Here is a 21,895-nt window from a genome sequence, read left to right as displayed (position 1 = left end):
CATTGATTTTATCATCACCAAAAATAGGAAAATTCAGTTGAGGGGGTGAGAGGGATAGGAGATGTTCGGAGGGGTTGCGATGGTTCTGCCCACCTTGGTTGTCACCGTGAGGAGGGGTTTCACTTCTGAAGACGCCTTACTGGGTATCTCCTTCAGGACCATGGCAACAGTCTTATCTGCAGCCCTAGAATCTCTCCCCTATAACAAGTGAAATCAACAATGACTCGTGTCAGGACAATTGGATCAGTCAATGTTTTTGCCCTCCAGGGCATCTTACCAACTTTACTTTATGATGATGGAATTATATAATAGGCTATGGTGAGCTATCTAGGAAAAAACAGCAACATTGATTGAAAACAAACCCACAAGACTATAACAATGGCTATGGAGGGGTTACTATACACAGAGAAGCATGGTCTCTTGCAGTGGAGGCTACTCAGAGGAGGAAGGGGAGGACCATCCTGCTCAGTGAATTTCATAAAAACGAAAACATTTACAAATTTAAAAGTGATCCTTTTTAGACACTATACTAAATATATTCAAATGTCACCAAATCATTTATTAAAACACACTGTTTTGGAATGAAGGTCTACAGTAGCCTCAACAGCACTCTGTAGGGTAGCAACATGGTGTAGCCGGAGGACAGCTAGCTTCCATCCTCCTCTGGATACATTGACTTCAATACAAAACCTAGGAGGTCATGGTTCTCACACCCTTCCATAGACTTACACAGTAATTATGACAACTTCAAGAGGATTTCCTCCAACCTATCAGAGCTCTTGCAGCATAAACTTACATCTTGTCCACCCAATCAAAGGATCAGAGAATGAATCTAGTACTGAAAGTATAAGCTACAGCTATCTAGCACTGCAGTGCATGAAATGTGGTGAGTAGTTGACTCAAAGAAAAACAATAGTTGAACAGTTTTAAACAAATTAATTTCTTCAAAATAGAGAGTGTATAATTTGTTTTCCAGTTTCACTTACATAGCTAGCAAAGGCAGCTAGATAGTTTAGCCTACTCAAACACCCAGCTCAAACAGAGGCATGCTATATTAGCTAGCTGGCTATGATTATCCAACACAAAACTGGAACTCTTCCAAGTCAAGGTAAGCTTTTGGTTTTACTAATTTATTGCCATCGGGGCTTGCCGGTGTAACTGCTAAACTGACTATACACTGGAACTGTACTGCAGGATTGTAGAGGGTTTACTAACGTGTTAGTTCTATTAACTATGTTGACTATGACGTTACTTTAGCTAATATGGTGACAACGATGTAGGCTGTGTGTAGTGGTTATGATATGGTTTTGCGTCAAAAGTTTTTTTCCGCCTGGTCACATACAGCTGATGTGTTGTGCATTGAAGTCCACAAACGAAGAGAAAAGGGGTGAGGAGGAGAGAGCATGGATGCGAGAAGGAATACAATGTGGCTGCTATGAAAGTGAACTGTGTTTGTCTGTGATCACGGGTGTATTTATTCCACTGATTCTGTTGAAAAACGTTTCTTAAACGGAAGCAAACAGAACGAAACGGGGATAAACGTACCTGAATTTGTCCAATACAAACTCTCGTTTGCAAGTATTGGTCTAATGATCAAGGCGGTATTGAATGTGTCACTGTCTGTCACCTCAAACCTTTCTCTCGACCTGTGTGCATCTACATTGTACACTTTCATTCATAGGCTAGGTTGTAGCAACCTCTTGAAAATTTGAGTATCACGTAGTCATCATGTATCATGTAGTATCATGTAGTAGCCTAAACCTAGCGATGATACATTGAACTGGGTGAATGGAATATGAACTACAGGCGTTAGATGGTATCCCAGATCTGACATGGTAAAAATCTGTTTTTCTGCCCTTGAGCAAGGCAGTTAACCCCGGGCGCCGTGGATGTCAATTAAAGCAGCCCTCCGTACCTCACAGTGGGGTTAAATGCGGAAGACACATTTCAGTTGAAGGCATTCAGTTGTACAACTGACTAGGTATCCCCCTTTCCCCAATATGCTATAATAGAAATAAGGCCATGCTAATAAAAAATGAAATGGCCTCCCTCATCTTAAATGGCACTGACTGCCACTGGTCTCTTGTTACCTTCAGCAGTTTGATCAGATATAGCTAGCATCTCTAATGATGACAAGTGGACAATACAGTAGGAATGTGCTAGTCAGTCTCTCATTGTTTAGAATGATCTAGGCTGGGTGATGAACTATACACATGTCTACTGGATGACTGCCAAGGGAACATAGGGCCATACTGGAAAGTTGCAGTCACATTTCAGCGTGACCTCATAACGTGACTGTCCCTCGCCTTAATACAAGGCTGAAATTGATTTCAAAAGCCCATTGTTATCCTGATTCTAGACCGTAAAACCATCAACAATATGGCAAAATAAATACATTGTTTTCACAGTACTCAACTGACATTTAAGATGGGCTCATATCACCAGTAGATGTATTGTTGGAGAAATATGAAGGTTCTGGCTATATAAAGGTGACCTACCCTAAACATTGAACATGAACAGCAGAACATTTGTAGTGCATTCATGTTACCAGCATTTCACATACTGTATGTACAGTCATGGCCAAAAGTTTTGATAATGACACAAATATACATTTTCACAAAGTCTGCTGCCTCAGTTTGTATGATGGCAATTTGCATATACTCCAGAATGTTATGAAGAGTGATCAGGTGAGTTGCAAATAATTGCAAAGTCCCTCTTTGCCATGCAAATGAACTGAATCCCCCCCAAAACATTTCCACTGCATTTCAGCCCTGCCACAAAAGGACCAGCTGACATCATGTCAGTGATTCTCTAGTTAACACAGGTGTGAGTGTTGACGAGGACATGGCTGGAGATCACTCTGTCATGCTGATTGAGTTCGCATTAACACACTGGAAGCTTCAAAAGGAGGGTGGTGCTTAGAATCATTGTTCTTTCTCTGTCAGCCATGGTTACCTGCAAGGAAACATGTGCCCGTCATCATTGCTTTGCACAAAAAGGGCTTCACAGGCAAGGACATTGCTGCCAGTAAGATTGCACCTAAATCAACCATCAGATCATCAAGAACTTCAAGGAGAGCGGTTCAACTGTTGTGAAGAAGGCTTCAGGGCGCCCAAGAAAGTCCAGCAAGCGCAAGGACCGTCCCCTAAAGTTGATTCAGCTGCGGGATCGGGGCACCACCAGTACAGAGCTTGCTCAGGAATGACAGCAGGCAGGTGTGAGTGCATCTGACTTTTGGAGGACGGCCTGGTGTCAAGAAGGGCAGCAAAGAAGCCACTTCTCTCCAGGAAAAACATCAGGGACAGACTGCTATTCTGCAAAAGGTACAGGGATTGGACTGCTAAGGACCGGGGTAAAGTCATATTCTCTGATGAATCCCCTTTCCGATTGTTTGGGGCATCTGGAAAAAAGCTTGTCCAGAGAAGACAAGGTGAGCGCTACCATCAGTCCTGTGTCATGCCAACAGTAAAGCATCCTGAGACCATTCATGTGTGGGGTTGCTTCTCAGCCAAGGGAGTGGGCTCACTCACAATTTTGCCTAAGAACACAGCCATGAATAAAGAATGGTAACAACACATCCTCCGAGAGCAACTTCTCCCAACCATCCAGGAACAGTTTAGTGACGAACAATGCCTTTTCCGGCATGATGGAGCACCTTGCCATCAGGCAAAAGTGATAACTAAGTGGCTCGGGGAACAAAACATTGATATTTTGGGTCCATGGCCAGGAAAATCCCCAGACCTTAATCCCATTGAGAACTTGTGGTCAATCCTCAAGCGGCGGGTGGACCAACAAAAACACATAAATTCTGACGAACTCCAAGCATTGATTATGCAAGAATGGGCTGCCATCAGTCAGTATGTGGCCCAGAAGTTAATTGACAGCATGCCAGGGCGGATTGCAGAGGACTTGAAAAAGAAGGGTCAACACTGCAAATATTGACTCTATCAACTTCATGTAATTGTCAATAAAAGCCTTTGACACTTCTGAAATGCTTGTAATTATACTTCAGTATTCCATAGTAACATCTGACAAAAATATCTAAAGACACTGAAGCAGCAAACTTTGTGAAAATTAATATTTGTGTCATTCTCAAATCTTTTGGCCACAACTGTACAGTGTAATCTGTCATGGTATGCGTGAAGGGCTGTGGGAAGTCAGGCGCAGGAGAGCAGATAATTGGTAGCAAAACGGAGCCTTTTATTTGGCGAACCAAAAACACACGGCACAAACGGACACGAAATACAAATACGGGTTGAACCCAGCGCAACCAGCCTAACGTGCGCATACATGAAAACAGATAAACAATACCACACAAAGACATGGGGCAAACAGAGGGTTAAATACACAACACATAATGAGGGGAATGAGAACCAGGTGTGTGGTGAAACAAGACATAACAAATGGAAAATGAAAAATGGATCGGCGATGGCTAGAAGACCGGCGACGTCAACCGCCGAACACCGCCCGAACAAGGAGAGGCATTGACTTCGGCAGAAGTCCTGACAGTAATCACTAAGTCTTGATATACTATATTCAGTATACAGAAGCCCTGTACAATCAAACATGCTAACCCTGTTTCCATAGTAGGTAAAAAAAAAAAAACATTCTTGCGAGAATCCAAGTTGATTCATCTACTCAACCAAACAATGTCTACACTACAGTAAGAAAACAGACAAACTCAACTGCATATCACTTACAAAATGTCATATTTATGTGCAGTTACACAGTTGATTTTTACTTTTTATTTAACTAGGCAAGTCAGTTAAGAACAAATTCTTATTTTCCATGACAGCCTAGGAACAGTGGGTTAACTGCCTATTCAGGGGCAGAATGACAGATTTGTACCTTGTCAGCTTGGGGGTTTGAACTTGCAACCTTCTGACTACTAGCCCAATGCTCTAACCACTAGGCCACCCTGACTTGTAGTTACCTGATTCCATTGTCTAGGACCCTTTGTATTTGACGAGTGTATAACCTGCATTAGAGAATAAGTATTTTTCCCAATTGACTCCGTGCTTGAGCTTAAGCTTGATTCTGATTTCATGGCACAATGTGTGCACATGTCCTCAAGGTACTGTCCCCAGATAGCTTAATGCTCCTGTTAGACCAGTAAAGCCACCTGTGTCCACACTATACCGACAGTAAGTCAACCCAACTGTCTAAGTAAAAGCAGCCTTCACTAAGAGTGTTCCATTCATACCGCCAGAACATTTTTAAAAAGCCTTCTTTGGCTCAATCTGTGTTTCCACTCATCTTTTGAGTGGCCAGTGAATCAAGAAACATGTCTGCAGGCGAAGGAGGAGTGAGTTGTAGTTGTATGCTGCAAAATATGTCCAAGAAACTATGGATCGTGTTTTGGGAAGGATTGTCTTTGATGTGTGTTGTGTGCTAGGTCAAGGTGTAGGTTTCTTTGTGTTTGACATAAACTCACATTTCGGTCAGATTTGGATTTACATCCCAGGTGACGAGAAAACGTAGCTTTATGCTTTATACTTTAACTTTTTGTCTATTATCAACACAGCTAAGTAGCGTAAACAGCAGAATCTTGAATAACTCATTATGAAAATACTCTTGACTTGATTGTGCTGAAAATAGGTGGTATAGGCAAAACAGTGGCTTTTATCCCTTCTCTGTGGGGTCTGCAGAATGTGGGGGAAAATAGCTGAAATAGCTTCGAAATATGATGGTGATCATAAACAAGGGGGACAACAAAGCCCTCAATTAGTTAGAGGAAGTTGATTATTTTTCATGAACTTTCAATGACAAATCAGACAGGTAATTTATCAAACCATATTCACCTAGAAACTACAGGTTTATTATAGCAGCACGGCCTCAGAGCCATACGAAACATACTTGATGTATTTCTGAGCAACTCCAAGATATATGATACCCACTAATGGTCTAGTTGCTTGAGACAGAATGAACGTAGAGAGGTTTGTTGGGGAGGTTTGTTGGGGAGGATGGTTGGGGAGGTTTGTTGGGGAGGATGGTTGGGGAGGTTTGTTGGGGAGGATGGTTGGGGAGGTTTGTTGGGGAGGATGGTTGGGGAGGTTTGTTGGGGAGGATGGTTGGGCATAATCCGCATAATCCAAAGGTTGAATGTTCGAGTGGCATCGGGCACAACTGTAGCATTAAAGCTAACCCTTTCCTATCCCTTAACCCAATTCACCTCAAACCTAATGTTATCTGTCGCATAAATCAAATCACATTTGATTGGTCACATACACATATTTAGCAGATGTTATTGTGGGTGTAGCGAAATGCTTGTGTTCCTAGCTCCAATAGTGCAGTAGTATCTAACAGTTCACAACAATACACACAAATAAAAAAGTAAAAGAATGGAATTAAGAAATATATAAATATTAGATTGAGCACTGTCGGAGTGGCATTGACTAAAATACAGTATAATAGAATACAGTATATACAGATGAGATGAGTAAAGCAGTATGTAAACATTATTTAAATGTTATTAAAGGGACCCGTGTTCCATTATTAAAGTGGCCAGTGATTCCATGTCTATGTATATAGGGCAGCAGCCTCTGAGGTGCAGGGTTGAGTAACTGGGTGGAAGCCGGCTAGTGATGGCTATTTAACTGTCTGATGGCCTTGAGATAGAAGCTGTTTTTCAGTCTCTTGGTCCCAGCTTTGATGCACATGTACTGACCTCGCCTTCTGAATGATAGCAGGGTGAACAGGCCATGAACAGGCCATGGTGGTTGATGTACTTGATCTTTTTGGCTTTCCTGTGACATTGGGTGCTGTATGTGTCTTGGAGGGTAGGTAGTTTGCCCCTGATGATGTGTTGGGCAGACCGCACCACCCTCTGGAGAGCTCTGCGATTGAGGGCGGTGCAGTTGCCGTACCAGGCGGTGATACAGCCCGACAGGATGCTCTCAATTGTGCATCTGTAAAATTTTGTAAGGGTTTTAGGGTCAAAGCAACATTTCTTCAGTCTCCTGAGATTGAAGAGGCGCTGTTGCGCCTTCTTCACCACACGGTCGGTGTGGGTGGACCATTTCAGAACCTCATTGATCTGTACACTGAGAAACTTGAAGCTTTCCACCTTCTCCACTGCAGTCCTGTCGATGTGGATAGGGGCATGCTCCCTCTGCTGTTTCCTGAAGTCCACGATCAGCTCCTGTGTTTATGTTGACATTGAGTGAGAGGTTATTTTACTGGCACCACTCTCCCATGGCCCTCACCTACTCTCTGTGGGCTGTCTTGTCATTGCTGGTAATCATGCCTACTACTGTTGTGTCGTTTGAGGCGTGCGTGGCAACGAAGTCATGGGGGAACAGGGAGTACAGGAGGGGACTGAGCACGCACCCTTGTGGGGCCCCTGTGTTGAGGAACAGCGAAGTGGGGGTGTTGTTTCCTACCTTCACCACCTGGGGGGCGGCCCATCAGGAAGTTAAGAACCCAGTTGCACAGGAAAGGGTTCAGACCCAGGGACCCGAGCTTAATGATGAGCTTGGAGGGTACTATGGTGTTGAATGCTGCGCTATAGTTAATGAACAGCATTCTTACATAGGTATTCCTCTTATCCAGATGGGACATATTTAGCAGATGTTATTGCGGCTGTAGCGAAATGCTGTGAATTGTTATTTTCTTCTAAACTTTTACAGAAATTATAAAGGATAACATTTTTTTTATCTGCCCCATGTGGGATTCAAATTTACAACCATTGAACTGAGCCAACTGTTTTAGCAGACTGCATCACCAATCAGTCATAGCAGTTGAGAAAAAAGTTGACATGACCACCACTGTCATGTATTTCTTGTTACTATGGATTTAGCTACTCCTCTGACGAGGAGGAGTAGTAAGGATCGGAGAACCAAAGCGCAGCGTGATGTGAATACATTCTTTTAATGTAAGACAAAATAAGTACACTAAACAAACAACATGACCGTGACTGCTATCAACACAGCGTGCAAACATGCAACATCCATAGACCTAGATAATCACCCACAAAATACTCATGGAATATGGCTGCCTAAATATGGTTCCCAATCAGAGACAACAATAAACAGCTGCCTCTAATTGAGAACCAATCTAGGCAACCATAGACATACAAAACCCTTAGACTGGTAACAACCCCATGAACAAACAAAAGCCCTAGACAGGACAAAAACATATGATCACCCATGTCACACCCTGACCTAACCAAAATAATAAAGAAAACAAAGAATACTAACGTAATATGTAATATTAACGTAATATGCTCATACAGTAGTTTACATGTTTTTGTTTTTCTTTGTACTTGTTTGTAAAGTACAAAGATCTGTATGAAACGGCAAGCAAAAATGTTTTTGTGTAACGTCAGTAATCTAGTAAAGGAAACATCATGCGAAATATATTAGCACGCTGTCACCTGCTTTTACAGTAAGCCTTGAAGTGGCACCACCCAGGACATGTAGAAGGGAGTGGATTTCATACCGAAACCCCCCTTGCAATGACAGAGAGCCACCATCAGGATTTCAATGGTAGACTTGAACCGCTAGCGGCAAAAAGAGCTAGATTTACTACCGAAAGACCAACAAGGGGTGGGACATCATGCTTAGTTACTTACGTGGTCTCTTGGTTTAAGCATAACGCTCTGGTAGAGGAGGGTTTCCCAAACTCGGTCCTAGGGGCCCCCCTTGGGTGCACATCTAGTTTCTTTTGCCCCCTAGCACTACACAGCTGATTCAAATAACCAACTCATCATCAAGCTTTGAATACTTGAATCAGATGTGTAGTGCTGGGGGGCTTTGGGAAAACCTGTGGTAGAGGACAGTCTCACTAATGTAATTCCATGTTTGTTGTTAGTCTGGAGATGGATAGACTTGTTTTATTGAATCAGCTTACAGCAGAGGATTCAGTTACCTGGAAAATCAAATCTGTATCAGATTGATACCGATCAGTGTGCATAGATTAGTTCCTTTGTGAATAGAGCCCTTATTTTGACTCCATAGAGGGAAAAAAAAGTGAAGTGACTTAACTCAAGTGCAAAAAAAAAACTGTAATGAAGTAGTTCCACTAGGGAATACATCCTCGCTGCAAATAGGGTCAACATTCATCCTTTGTCACAGAAACAACTTTCTCTCTATTCCACTGTGTGTATTATGGACCTGTAGCCACATAGACTGACTAGGGGATGGTATGGCCACTGTGTGTATTATGGACCTGTAGCCACATAGACTGACTAGGGGATGGTATGGCCACTGTGTGTATTATGGACCTGTAGCCACATAGACTGACTAGGGGATGGTATGGCCACTGTGTGTATTATGGACCTGTAGCCACATAGACTGACTAGGGGATGGTATGGCCACTGTGTGTATTATGGACCTGTAGCCACATAGACTGACTAGGGGATGGTATGGCCACTGTGTGTATTATGGACCTGTAGCCACATAGACTGACTAGGGGATGGTATGGCCACTGTGTGTATTATGGACCTGTAGCCACATAGACTGACTAGGGGATGGTATGGCCACTGTGTGTATTATGGACCTGTAGCCACATAGACTGACTAGGGGATGGTATGGCCACTGTGTGTATTATGGACCTGTAGCCACATAGACTGACTAGGGGATGGTATGGCCACTGTGTGTATTATGGACCTGTAGCCACATAGACTAACTAGGGGATGGTATGGCCACTGTGTGTATTATGGACCTGTAGCCACATAGACTGACTAGGGGATGGTATGGCCACTGTGTGTATTATGGACCTGTAGCCACATAGACTGACTAGGGGATGGTATGGCCACTGTGTGTATTATGGACCTGTAGCCACATAGACTGACTAGGGGATGGTATGGCCACTGTGTGTATTATGGACCTGTAGCCACATAGACTGACTAGGGGATGGTATGTCCACTGTGTGTATTATGGACCTGTAGCCACATAGACTGACTAGGGGATGGTATGGCCACTGTGTGTATTATGGACCTGTAGCCACATAGACTGACTAGGGGATGGTATGGCCACTGTGTGTATTATGGACCTGTAGCCACATAGACTGACTAGGGGATGGTATGGCCACTGTGTGTATTATGGACCTGTAGCCACATAGACTGACTAGGGGATGGTATGGCCACTGTGTGTATTATGGACCTGTAGCCACATAGACTGACTAGGGGATGGTATGGCCACTGTGTGTATTATGGACCTGTAGCCACATAGACTGACTAGGGGATGGTATGGCCACTTTGCATATGGTAACTGTTACGCAACATCCGTGTTGCTAACAGACGGGTTAGTTGACAACGCCACAAAAATTATGCTCACGCTTCAAAGTGGCAGAAGGCTGTGTGTGTTGTGTTTCTTGATGCCCAGATAGCTAGCAACAATGTCAAAAAACGGCCTTGTTGGGGAATCGTAAGCTCGTTTCATTACATTTACATTTACATTTAAGTTATTTAGCAGACGCTCTTATCCAGAGCGACTTACAAATTGGTGCATTCACCTTATGACATCCAGTGGAACAGCCACTTTACAATAGTGCATCTAAATCTTCATCTTGTTCTTTAATCCATGTCTTGTTTTGAGGTGTTTTGACTCATGTCACCTCTACGCTAATATGGCAAAAAGCATTTGAGAGACAACAAGTGCTCATTGTGCAACTATATTTATGTTTTCAATCAACATTGGAGAAGAACTATAGTTTAGGCGTTATCAACATTCTAAGCCAATCCCGTCTGTTTTGCCCCATAGTTGCATAAGCTAAACAACCAACCCATCTATGATGCTGTTTGATGGACCTCTATACTTGCTCCTGACCCCTGTTTGATGCATCTCAAAGAGAGGTCGGCCGATTAATTGGAATGGCCGATTTCAAGTTTTCATAACAATCGGAAATCTGTATTTTTGGGCGCCGATTTGCTGATTTTTTAAAAACAATTATTATATATATATATATTTTATACTTTTATTTAACTAGGCAAGTCAGTTAAGAATACATTCTTACTTTCAATGACGGCATAGGAATGGTGGGATAACTGCCTCGTTCAGGGGCAGAACGACAGATTTTCACCTTGTCAGCTCGGGGGATCCAACCTTGCAACCTTACAGTTAACTAGTCCAGCGCAATAACGACCTGCCTCTCTCTCGTTGCACTCCACAAGGAGACTGCCTGTTACGTGAATGAATTGTTCTGCCCCTGAACAAGGCAGTTAACCCACTGTTCCTAGACAAGTTAACCCACTGTTCCTAGACCAGTTAACCCACTGTTCCTAGACCAGTTAACCCACTGTTCCTAGACCAGTTAACCCACTGTTCCTAGACCAGTTAACCCACTGTTCCTAGACCAGTTAACCCACTGTTCCCCAGTAGGTCGTCATTGTAAATAAGAATTTCTTCTTAACTGACTTAGTTAAATAAAGGATCAAAATAAATATATTTTGAAAGTGATAAAAAAAATATGTATTATTAGCCAGCTAGCTTGCTACAGACACTTAGTGCGCAGGCTAACTCAAATGAGCTACTAACGAAATGTTGGATAGGTACCGTTAGCTAACTTTACATACGTGAATTAAATATCACCAGATTGCTAACTTCATATTAGCTAGTAAGCTATCTTCATGTATTTATCATTGTAACTCTAAATGCATTTGTAGCTAGGTAGCTAGCAAACAGCCATGGAAGAGTGTGAAAGGATTAGCTAGCAGGTCCAGCTGTCAGGGAAGGGAGAGGGCAGGTACCTATGTGGGAGGACATTATGAAACTATTCTCCAGTTCCAGTCCCTAGCGAGAAAAACTGAGGACCGAAAGATATAGCAACATAATATTCAGGGCTGTCTAACTTGAGTATAATGCTGCCTGTTTCTTTGTGATGTTTTCTGTCCTCAGATACAGAGAGCTGGCAAACCCTGTCTGCAGATGAAAAGGTCCCAAAGAATGTCCCAAGAGAATAAGGGTACATCCTTAGATTATATGTGTACCTAGGTATGCAAATTCTGTGAACAAAAATACAGTTTAAAAGTCACACACCATTTTTTATTTACCTTGGCAAGTCAGTTAAGAACAAATTCTTATTTTCAATGACAGCCTAGGAACCCTGGGTTAACTGCCTGTTCAGGAGCAGAACGACAGATTTGTACCTTGTCAGCTCAGGGGTTTGAACTTGCAACCTCCCAGTTACTAGTCCAACGCTCTGTGTATTACCCGGTTCTGACGCTATTCCTGTCCTGTTCCATGTCTGTTATTATTGACTCCCTTTTCCTGCTTCTCGACTCCAGCGATTGTCCTTTCCACACAACCACTATTACCAATTACCAAGAAATTGTCAAAGATTCCAGTCACCCAAGTCATAGACTGTTCTTTTACACCTGCATTGTTTGCTGTTTGGGGTTTTAGGCTGGGTTTCTGTACAGCACTTTGAGATATCAGCTGATGTACGAAGGGCTATATAAATACATTTGATTTGATTTGATTTGTTCTCTGGTACCGGAGCACCAAGTCTAGGACCAAAAGGCTCCATAACAGCTTCTACCCCCAAGACTGCTGAACAATTCATCAAATAGGGTGGCAGGGTAGCCTAGTGGTTAGAGCATTGGATTAGTAACTGCCTGGTTAAATAAAGGTAGAATAGAAATAAAAACAGACACCTGGAATATTTACATTGACACCCCCTCCACCCCTTTGTTTTTACACTGCTGCTACTCGCTGTTTATTATCTATGCATAGTCACTTTACCCCTACCTGTACAAATTACCTAGACTAACCTGTACCCCCACACATTGACTCGGTACCGGTACACCCTGTATATAACCTCATTATTGTTGTTTTAATTATACTTTTTATTATATTTTACTTTAGTTTATTTGGTAAATATTTTCTTAACTATTTCTTTAACTGTGTTGTTGGTTAAGAAAGCATTTCACTGTAAGGTCTACTACACCTGTTGTATTCGGCATTTCACTGTAAGGTCTACTACACCTGTTGTATTTGGCATTTCACTGTAAGGTCTACTACACCTGTTGTATTCAGCATTTCACTGTAAGGTCTACTACACCTGTTGTATTCGGCATTTCACTGTAAGGTCTACTACACCTGTTGTATTCGGCATTTCACTGTAAGGTCTACTACACCTGTTGTATTCAGCATTTCACTGTAAGGTCTACTACACCTGTTGTATTCGGCATTTCACTGTAAGGTCTACTACACCTGTTGTATTTGGCATTTCACTGTAAGGTCTACTACACCTGTTGTATTTGGCATTTCACTGTAAGGTCTACTACACCTGTTGTATTTGACATTTCACTGTAAGGTCTACTACACCTGTTGTATTCGGCATTTCACTGTAAGGTCTACTACACCTGTTGTATTCGGCATTTCACTGTAAGGTCTACTACACCTGTTGTATTCAGCATTTCACTGTAAGGTCTACTACACCTGTTGTATTTGGCATTTCACTGTAAGGTCTACTACACCTGTTGTATTTGGCATTTCACTGTAAGGTCTACTACACCTGTTGTATTCAGCATTTCACTGTAAGGTCTACTACACCTGTTGTATTTGGCATTTCACTGTAAGGTCTACTACACCTGTTGTATTCAGCATTTCACTGTAAGGTCTACTACACCTGTTGTATTTGGCATTTCACTGTAAGGTCTACTACACCTGTTGTATTCGGCATTTCACTGTAAGGTCTACTACACCTGTTGTATTCAGCATTTCACTGTAAGGTCTACTACACCTGTTGTATTTGGCATTTCACTGTAAGGTCTACTACACCTGTTGTATTCAGCATTTCACTGTAAGGTCTACTACACCTGTTGTATTCAGCATTTCACTGTAAGGTCTACTACACCTGTTGTATTCAGCATTTCACTGTAAGGTCTACTACACCTGTTGTATTTGGCATTTCACTGTAAGGTCTACTACACCTGTTGTATTCGGCATTTCACTGTAAGGTCTACTACACCTGTTGTATACAGCATTTCACTGTAAGGTCTACTACACCTGTTGTATTTGGCATTTCACTGTAAGGTCTAATACACCTGTTGTATTCAGCATTTCACTGTAAGGTCTACTACACCTGTTGTATTCAGCATTTCACTGTAAGGTCTACTACACCTGTTGTATTCAGCATTTCACTGTAAGGTCTACTACACCTGTTGTATTTGGCATTTCACTGTAAGGTCTACTACACCTGTTGTATTCGGCATTTCACTGTAAGGTCTACTACACCTGTTGTATACAGCATTTCACTGTAAGGTCTACTACACCTGTTGTATTTGGCATTTCACTGTAAGGTCTACTACACCTGTTGTATTCAGCATTTCACTGTAAGGTCTACTACACCTGTTGTATTCAGCATTTCACTGTAAGGTCTACTACACCTGTTGTATTTGGCATTTCACTGTAAGGTCTACTACACCTGTTGTATTTGGCATTTCACTGTAAGGTCTACTACACCTGTTGTATTCAGCATTTCACTGTAAGGTCTACTACACCTGTTGTATTTGGCATTTCACTGTAAGGTCTACTACACCTGTTGTATTCAGCATTTCACTGTAAGGTCTACTACACCTGTTGTATTTGGCATTTCACTGTAAGGTCTACTACACCTGTTGTATTCAGCATTTCACTGTAAGGTCTACTACACCTGTTGTATTTGGCGCATGTGACTAATAATATTTGATTTGACTCTCATTGGTGTCACCAATGGTGTTTTATGATTGTGGGGAATCTGTAAATCTGTAAACATATTTCCTCAACCGTTGTCTTTCCTGCGTTGTTAGAGCAGCCAAATACTATACAGAAAATAACCATGGTGATGAATCAACTAGTTTTAGGCACTGTTATCATGCAGTGTGGGATAGTCACTAGGCTGTTGTTGTCAGAAGAATTAATGCAGCGGTCTTCCAACATGGCCGCCAGGAGGCATCGTTTATCAACTGCAAGCCTGCTATAGCCTTAAAAAAAAAAAAAAGGGAACATTCTCATTGAGACCTGCTGGGGCACTATATCCAATATGACTGGCTTTGGATACGTCATTTATCCCTATTTCCTCCTCTACGTAGGGCCTTCTCCAATCCAATTCCCATGTAACGTAAGGCACTTAGTTCATGATTATGAAATGCCTGGCAACAGGTTTTCATTGTGGTTGCGAATGGAGCTCGTATGCTCACAAATCCTTTTCTTAAGTTCACATTTGGTTTTACACACAATAAAAGTTACAGGAGCACTCGAGGAGATATACAACATATTGGGCATTACAGGTTGTTCTACATCAAACCTTTATCCTCTCACCTGAATGGGGATGGATAAGAGAGTTTCCTCTGATCATAACAGCGGACACAGTGCGTGATAAGGGAAACTGTCATCAGGATTGATAGACATGAAATGCAATGCTTTTTTCTTAGGCAAATCTGACCTTACTAAGCAATCCCTTCAATTTGAGGGTCTCTTATAGCAAAACCCTGCGGGGGATTCAAATGCTTTACCAAAACTGGGGTTGTTGTGTAATATGTGCTCATGTCTACTTCCTTGATTGACCTTGACATTGGCCTGTAAGTGGAAACCAAAGTTGAGTCGAAACGTTTTGACAGCACAGAGTTTTCCGCGCCAGACTCATAGGCACCCTTCCAGTCACCCTTCCAGTCTAGGCACCCTTCCAGTCACCCTTCCAGTCACCCTTCCAGTCTAGGCACCCTTCCAGTCACCCTTCCAGTCTAGGCACCCTTCCAGTCACCCTTCCAGGCACCCTTCCAGGCACCCTTCCAGTCTAGGCACCCTTCCAGGCACCCTTCCAGGCACCCTTCCAGTCTAGGCACCCTTCCAGGCACCCTTCCAGGCACCCTTCCAGTCACCCTTCCAGTCTAGACACCCTTCCAGTCACCCTTCCAGGCACCCTTCCAGTCACCCTTCCAGTCTAGGCACCCTTCCAGGCACCCTTCCAGGCACCCTTCCAGTCTAGACACCCTTCCAGTCACCCTTCCAGTCACCCTTCCAGTCACCCTTCCAGTCACCCTTCCAGGCACCCTTCCAGTCTAGACACCCTTCCAGTCACCCTTCCAGGCACCCTTCCAGTCACCCTTCCAGTCACCCTTCCAGTCTAGACACCCTTCCAGGCACCCTTCCAGTCACCCTTCCAGTCTAGGCACCCTTCCAGGCACCCTTCCAGGCACCCTTCCAGGCACCCTTCCAGGCACCCTTCCAGTCACCCTTCCAGTCTAGACACCCTTCCAGTCACCCTTCCAGGCACCCTTCCAGGCACCCTTCCAGTCACCCTTCCAGTCTAGACACCCTTCCAGTCACCCTTCCAGGCACCCTTCCAGTCACCCTTCCAGTCTAGGCACCCTTCCAGGCACCCTTCCAGTCTAGGCACCCTTCCAGGCACCCTTCCAGTCTAGGCACCCTTCCAGGCACCCTTCCAGTCTAGGCACCCTTCCAGGCACCCTTCCAGTCACCCTTCCAGTCTAGGCACCCTTCCAGTCTAGGCACCCTTCCAGGCACCCTTCCAGTCACCCTTCCAGTCTAGACACCCTTCCAGTCACCCTTCCAGGCACCCTTCCAGTCACCCTTCCAGTCTAGGCACCCTTCCAGTCACCCTCCCAGTCTATTAATGCTACATTGGGTTCCAATAGTCATATTTGGCCTGAAATTGCTCATGAGGTGGCTTCATGACGATGGCTGTGAAGTTTGATCTTAAGTTATGATTTCATGAACTTTGAGGGAGTTAATTTCCTTTTTTTTATAAAGAGTGACAACTGAAAGAAAAATAGAACATAAATGAATTGTATTGGGGTGTTGGGGGTTATCATAACATCATTGACAAATCTGTCAGACCACCTTTTTGATGTGTCCATGTGCAGCACTAAAAGCTCAGTCTAAAGATCTTCAGCATTGGACAAATGTCTCCAGACAGATAAGGTGCCCATTAAACCTTTATACCGATCAAGCCTGACTTACAACCTGCCTTTTGCCACTGGACAGTTATAAAAGCCCAGTACAAATGATTGCCCCTTGTACAACTGCTCATCGTCTGGGAGTACCTTTATGTCCCTCCTCAAGCTCCCAGAGTGGTTTATAAAGACTTTCATCTGCAGTTAAAATGACGGCGTTCTGGACGGCTGCCGTTTTGCAAGATCCGGCTCAATTTTGCTATTTTGTGATTATTTTGTCGTTTATTTTCCTGAAATGTATCTGTTATTATTTCTTACAACTGACAAGAACATTTGAACATCAGATCAGCAGTTACTTTCCTCAATTCCGACTTTGACTCATCTGCCTAGGGCTCTTTCTGTAATTCCGACACAATTTTTAGGCTCCCCAATAGGAATTGCCGACGTTAGAGGCAAGATAGGGGGGATCCTGGTGAGAGCTAACCACCTCCGTCAGCCGGCTTCATTAGGAAATGCATCGGCGACATTGTCCTCAAAAGGAAGGTTTTCTGCTTCCCCAATCAAAAGCCCTGGATTAACACAGAGGTTGTAGCTAAACTAAAGGACAGGGCTACCACAGACAACCCTGAGGCTACGGCCGAGGACAGGAATAAGTACGTAGAAGTCTCGATATGACCTCCGCAGAGTCATCAAAGGTATAAGGTGGAATCCACGCTACACATGCTTCGATGCCCACCGCTGCGTGGCAGGGGTAACAGTCCATTACGGATTACAAAAGTAGACCCAACCGATCTAATCTGCCCAACGACACCTTTCCACTAGATGAACTCAATGCTCTTTATGCACGCTTTGACAACAACAACATCGTGCCGGGTATGATGGGCGTCGCCGACCCAGAAGATTGGCGGATCTCGCTCTCTTTAATTAAATCAACACCCGCAAGTCCGCGGAGCCAGATGGTATTCCAGGGAGAGTTTTCAGAGCATGGACAAAACAGTTGGCAGGCTTTTTCATGGCAATTTTCAACGTCTCCTTGTCCCAGTTTGTAACATGTTTTAAGATGACCATCATCATTCCTGTTCCCAAGAACTCTAAGGCTTCGTGCCACAATGACTACCACCCTGTAGCCCTCACATCTGAAATCACGGTGCTTTGAGAGGCTGGTTATGGCACACATAAACTCCACCATGCCAGACACACTAGACCCACTGTAATTTACATACCGCCCCAACAGATCCATAGACGACGCAATCTCAATTGCACTCCACACTGCCCTCACCCACCTAGAGGAATACCTTTGCGAGAATGCTGTTCATTGATTACAGCTCAGCTTTCAACACCATAGTCCCCTCCAATCTTGTCACCAAGCTTAGGACCCTGGGACTGAACACATCCTTCTGCAACTGGAACCTGGAGTTCATTATGGGCCGACCACAGGTGGTGAGGGTAGGCAACATCACCTCCGCCACGGTGACCCTCAACACAGGGGCCCCACAGGGGAGTGTGCTTAGTTCCCTCATGTACTCCCTGTTCACCCACGACTGCATGGTAATGCACGATTCCAACACCATCATCAAGTTTGCTGATGACATGACCATGGTAGGGCTAATCACCAGCAACGATGAGACAGCCTACAGGGAGGAGGTCAGTGACCTGACTGTGTGTTACCAGAACAACAACCTCTCCCTCAACATCAGTAAGACCAAGGAAATGGTCATGGACTACAGGAAACAGGGGTGTCGAGCATGCACCCATCCACTTCGATGGGGTGGCAGTGGAGCAGGTAGACAGCTTCAAGTTCCTCCGTGTCCAAACCACTAAAGACTTAAAATGGTCCAAACAAACACGCACATTCGTGAAGAAGTCGCGACAGCGCCTCTTTCCCCTCGGGAAAGAGGGGAAACACACACACACACACACACACACACACACACACACACACACACACACACACACACACACACACACACACACACACACACACACACACACACACACACACACACACACACACACACAAACACTCCATCATCTGCTCACTTACACATAATATATGCTCATACATATATACTGACTGTACACAGCCACACACCCAATCACATACATGTATACTGACTCCACACAGCCACATACCCAATCACATACATGTATATTGACTCCACACAGCCACACACCCAATCACATACAAGCTACTGCTACTCTGTTTATCTTATATCCTGTTGCCTAATCACCTTACCCCTATACACATCTACCTCCATCACTCCACTGCACATTGTAAATATGGTATAGGAACTGACTGACCCTGTATATAGCCTCTTACTTTCTTGTGTTCCTCTTATTTTTATATTTCGTGTGTTTTTTTCCTACCTTGTTATTTGTAGCGCTACATTGCTATTGATTACTGCATTGTTGGGTTTGTAACTTACAAGAAAGGCATTTCACAGTACTTGTGCACGTGACATTAAAACGTGATACTTGTCAAATAATCGTCTAACCAATAACAGCACCTCGAACTAAAAGCAGCTGCAAACAGCTGTTGTTTGATATCATAGAAGCGAAACTGAACCGAACGGAATTAGTTCAGCTGCAATAAAGCATTCTTGTATTGCAATGCGGGGCCTTCTGCAGTTGATTACATGCTAAATTATCTCCATTTAATTCCAATTACAACAATATTCTCTCTTTCACAACAGTATGGAAGTGTTTTTGCTCATCTTTAAATCATTTCAATAATTCTAATTTTCTTCTCTGCTACAATGCACTTCAGGCTTCTGAACTAATTAAGAGTCGTGGGAGATTAAGGCAGAATTGGCTGTTTTGAATTCAGTCTCATCTCACATCTCATGAAAATATCAGAAGCAGTCGTAACTAAACCAAATAACTCTCTGTGAGTGATGTTTGGACTACAACAGCTTGGCATAACTGAAAGGGCTCTTTCTGGGGGCTCAAGACAATAGGTTGCTTTACTTATAATCTAGAATCATGTGGCCATTTTGTTTTCACCTACAAAATTAAAGCGAAGTGTTAAATGGCCAACATGTGAAAGACACACCTAAAGGTGATGATGCGATCTTGCCAACTTTACTCATCCCTGGTTATCTACTGTACTGGCTACTCTACATGACCACAATCCTATACATCCTCTATACATTCTGCTATTTCCTGTTATTCTGTTAATCCTATCCAATCAAATCAAATTGCATTTGTCACATGCGCCGAATACAAAAGGTGTGGACCTTACAGTGAAATGCTTACTTACAAGACCTTAACGAACAATGCAGTTTTAAGAAGAAAAAAAGTGTTGAATAAAAAAAAGATAAATAAAAAATAACTGTACCGTCATTTCTACGAACGACTCCATTAATTAAAACCTCTTGGGGCTAGGGGGCAGAATTTTCACTTTTGGATAAATAGCGTGCCCAATTTCAACTTCCTGCTACTCATGCCAAGAATATAAGATATGCATATTATCCATATATTTGGATAGAAAACACTCTGAAGTTTCTAAAACTGTTTGAATCATGTCTGTGAGTATAACATAACTTATGTAGCAGGAAAAACCCAGAGGGCTAACTGTTCAGATATTTTATTTTTTTGCCTCTCTCTGTTCCCTGACTTGTTATTGCCAAGGGATATTTCTTAGAAACCTGTTTTCAGTTCCTACCGCTTCCACTGGATGTCACCAGTCTTTGGAATTTGGTTGAGGTTATTCCTTTGTGCAATGAAGAAGTAGGCCAACTCGGAACTGGGTACACTTTTGTGAGTTGCGCAAGACGTGAAAAGTGGCGCTGGTTTGTTTTCTTTCCTGTATTGAACACAGATTGCCCCGTCTACAATTTGATTGATTATTAACGTTTAAAAATACCTAAAGTTGTATTACAAAAGTAGTTTGAAATATTGTGGCAAAGTTTAAAGCCAACTTTTGAAATATTTTGTAGTGACGTTGTGTTTTTTTGTAAGCTGTTTTTCTCTGGATCAATCGCACTTTATAAATGGACATTTTGGATATATATGGACGGAATTAATCGAACAAAAGGACCAATTGTGATGTTTATGGGACATATTGGAGTGCCAACAAAAGAAAGCTTGTCAAAGGTAATGAATGTTTTATATTTAATTTCAGTGTTTTGTGTAGCGCCTGCAGGGTTGAAATATGCTAACTCCTTTGTTTACTGCTGGTGCAGATGGTGCAGATAATAGCTTCTTATGCTTTCGCCGAAAAGCATTTTAAAAAATCTAACATGTTGGCTGGATTCTCAACTAGTGTAGCTTTAATTGAGTATCTTACATGTGTGATTTAATGAAAGTTTGAATTTTATAGTATTTTATTTGAATCTGGAGCTCTGCATTTTCCCTAGCAATTGGACAGTTGAGACATTTGCATCCCGCCTATCCCTAACTAGTTTTTTAAACCAGTAATCTGTATGTAACTGTTTGTCCACCAGGACTACCTTTTTATGCTGCTAGGACAGGAAGTCTGTGTGGATTAAACTTTGGTGCTGTGTTAAATTCCCTCAGTCAACAGAAGGTTTTTTTTTAGGCGATTTGCTAATAGTTTGTGTACACATACAGAACTTAACCATTTAAGGCCACGCTGAACTTAGTGTATATAACGTGAGGGGGATATAATGTCATCCAGCATCTTCCTTGGAGGATCAAATGTCAGCGGTATCACTATGAAGACAGATGGTCAGATGGGGGAAGGGGGGGGCATGATATGTTGAGGATGAGCTTATGAAATTGATCCCCACCATTTCTGCTTAAATGTGTTTGATGTGTTGTCCTGAAATGAACCAGCTCTACCTTAATGTGACTATGGAATTTATTTGCTGCCAACAAGCAAAGATAAAATCTTTTGAAAGCAGCATAGGACAAAATGTTTCTCAGATATGCTTTTAATGGGGACAGAAAAGGCTCGTTATAGCTTGTCTCAAGGGTAGGTGCTGTTTTGTAATCTGAATGGTTGGATTCTTACTATAAAGGCCAACTTCAGTCTTGGACCCATAGACAAAACTCAAGGCTTTGATGAAAGAGCTAGATTTAAACAACCCCTTG

At 42.9% G+C, this 21,895-nt stretch overlaps 1 protein-coding gene across 5 annotated transcripts in view; it reads right to left on the bottom strand.

Moving 5' to 3' along the window:
- LOC118400693 (PEX5-related protein-like) overlaps nt 1-21,895 on the bottom strand; it is a 205,350-nt gene that overhangs the window by 125,240 nt on the left and 58,215 nt on the right. For 4 of the 5 annotated variants that reach the window (XR_008075767.1, XM_052475362.1, XM_052475364.1 and 1 more), the window contains exon 2: nt 94-198. The exons of the other annotated variant lie outside the window; for it this stretch is intronic. Coding sequence is in view for 3 of the 4 variants with exons in the window: in XM_052475362.1 (XP_052331322.1) it covers nt 94-198 (105 nt within the window). In the remaining variant the exon portion in view is untranslated. The remainder of the gene's footprint in view (nt 1-93; nt 199-21,895) is intronic. 5 annotated transcript variants of the gene reach the window in all.

This window comes from Oncorhynchus keta, chromosome 22 (assembly GCF_023373465.1).
Source record: "Oncorhynchus keta strain PuntledgeMale-10-30-2019 chromosome 22, Oket_V2, whole genome shotgun sequence".
In the NCBI taxonomy this organism is placed as follows: Eukaryota; Metazoa; Chordata; class Actinopteri; order Salmoniformes; family Salmonidae; genus Oncorhynchus; species Oncorhynchus keta.
Note: the sequence above shows the minus strand (reverse complement) of the source record. Positions and strands in the feature narration are given on the sequence as shown.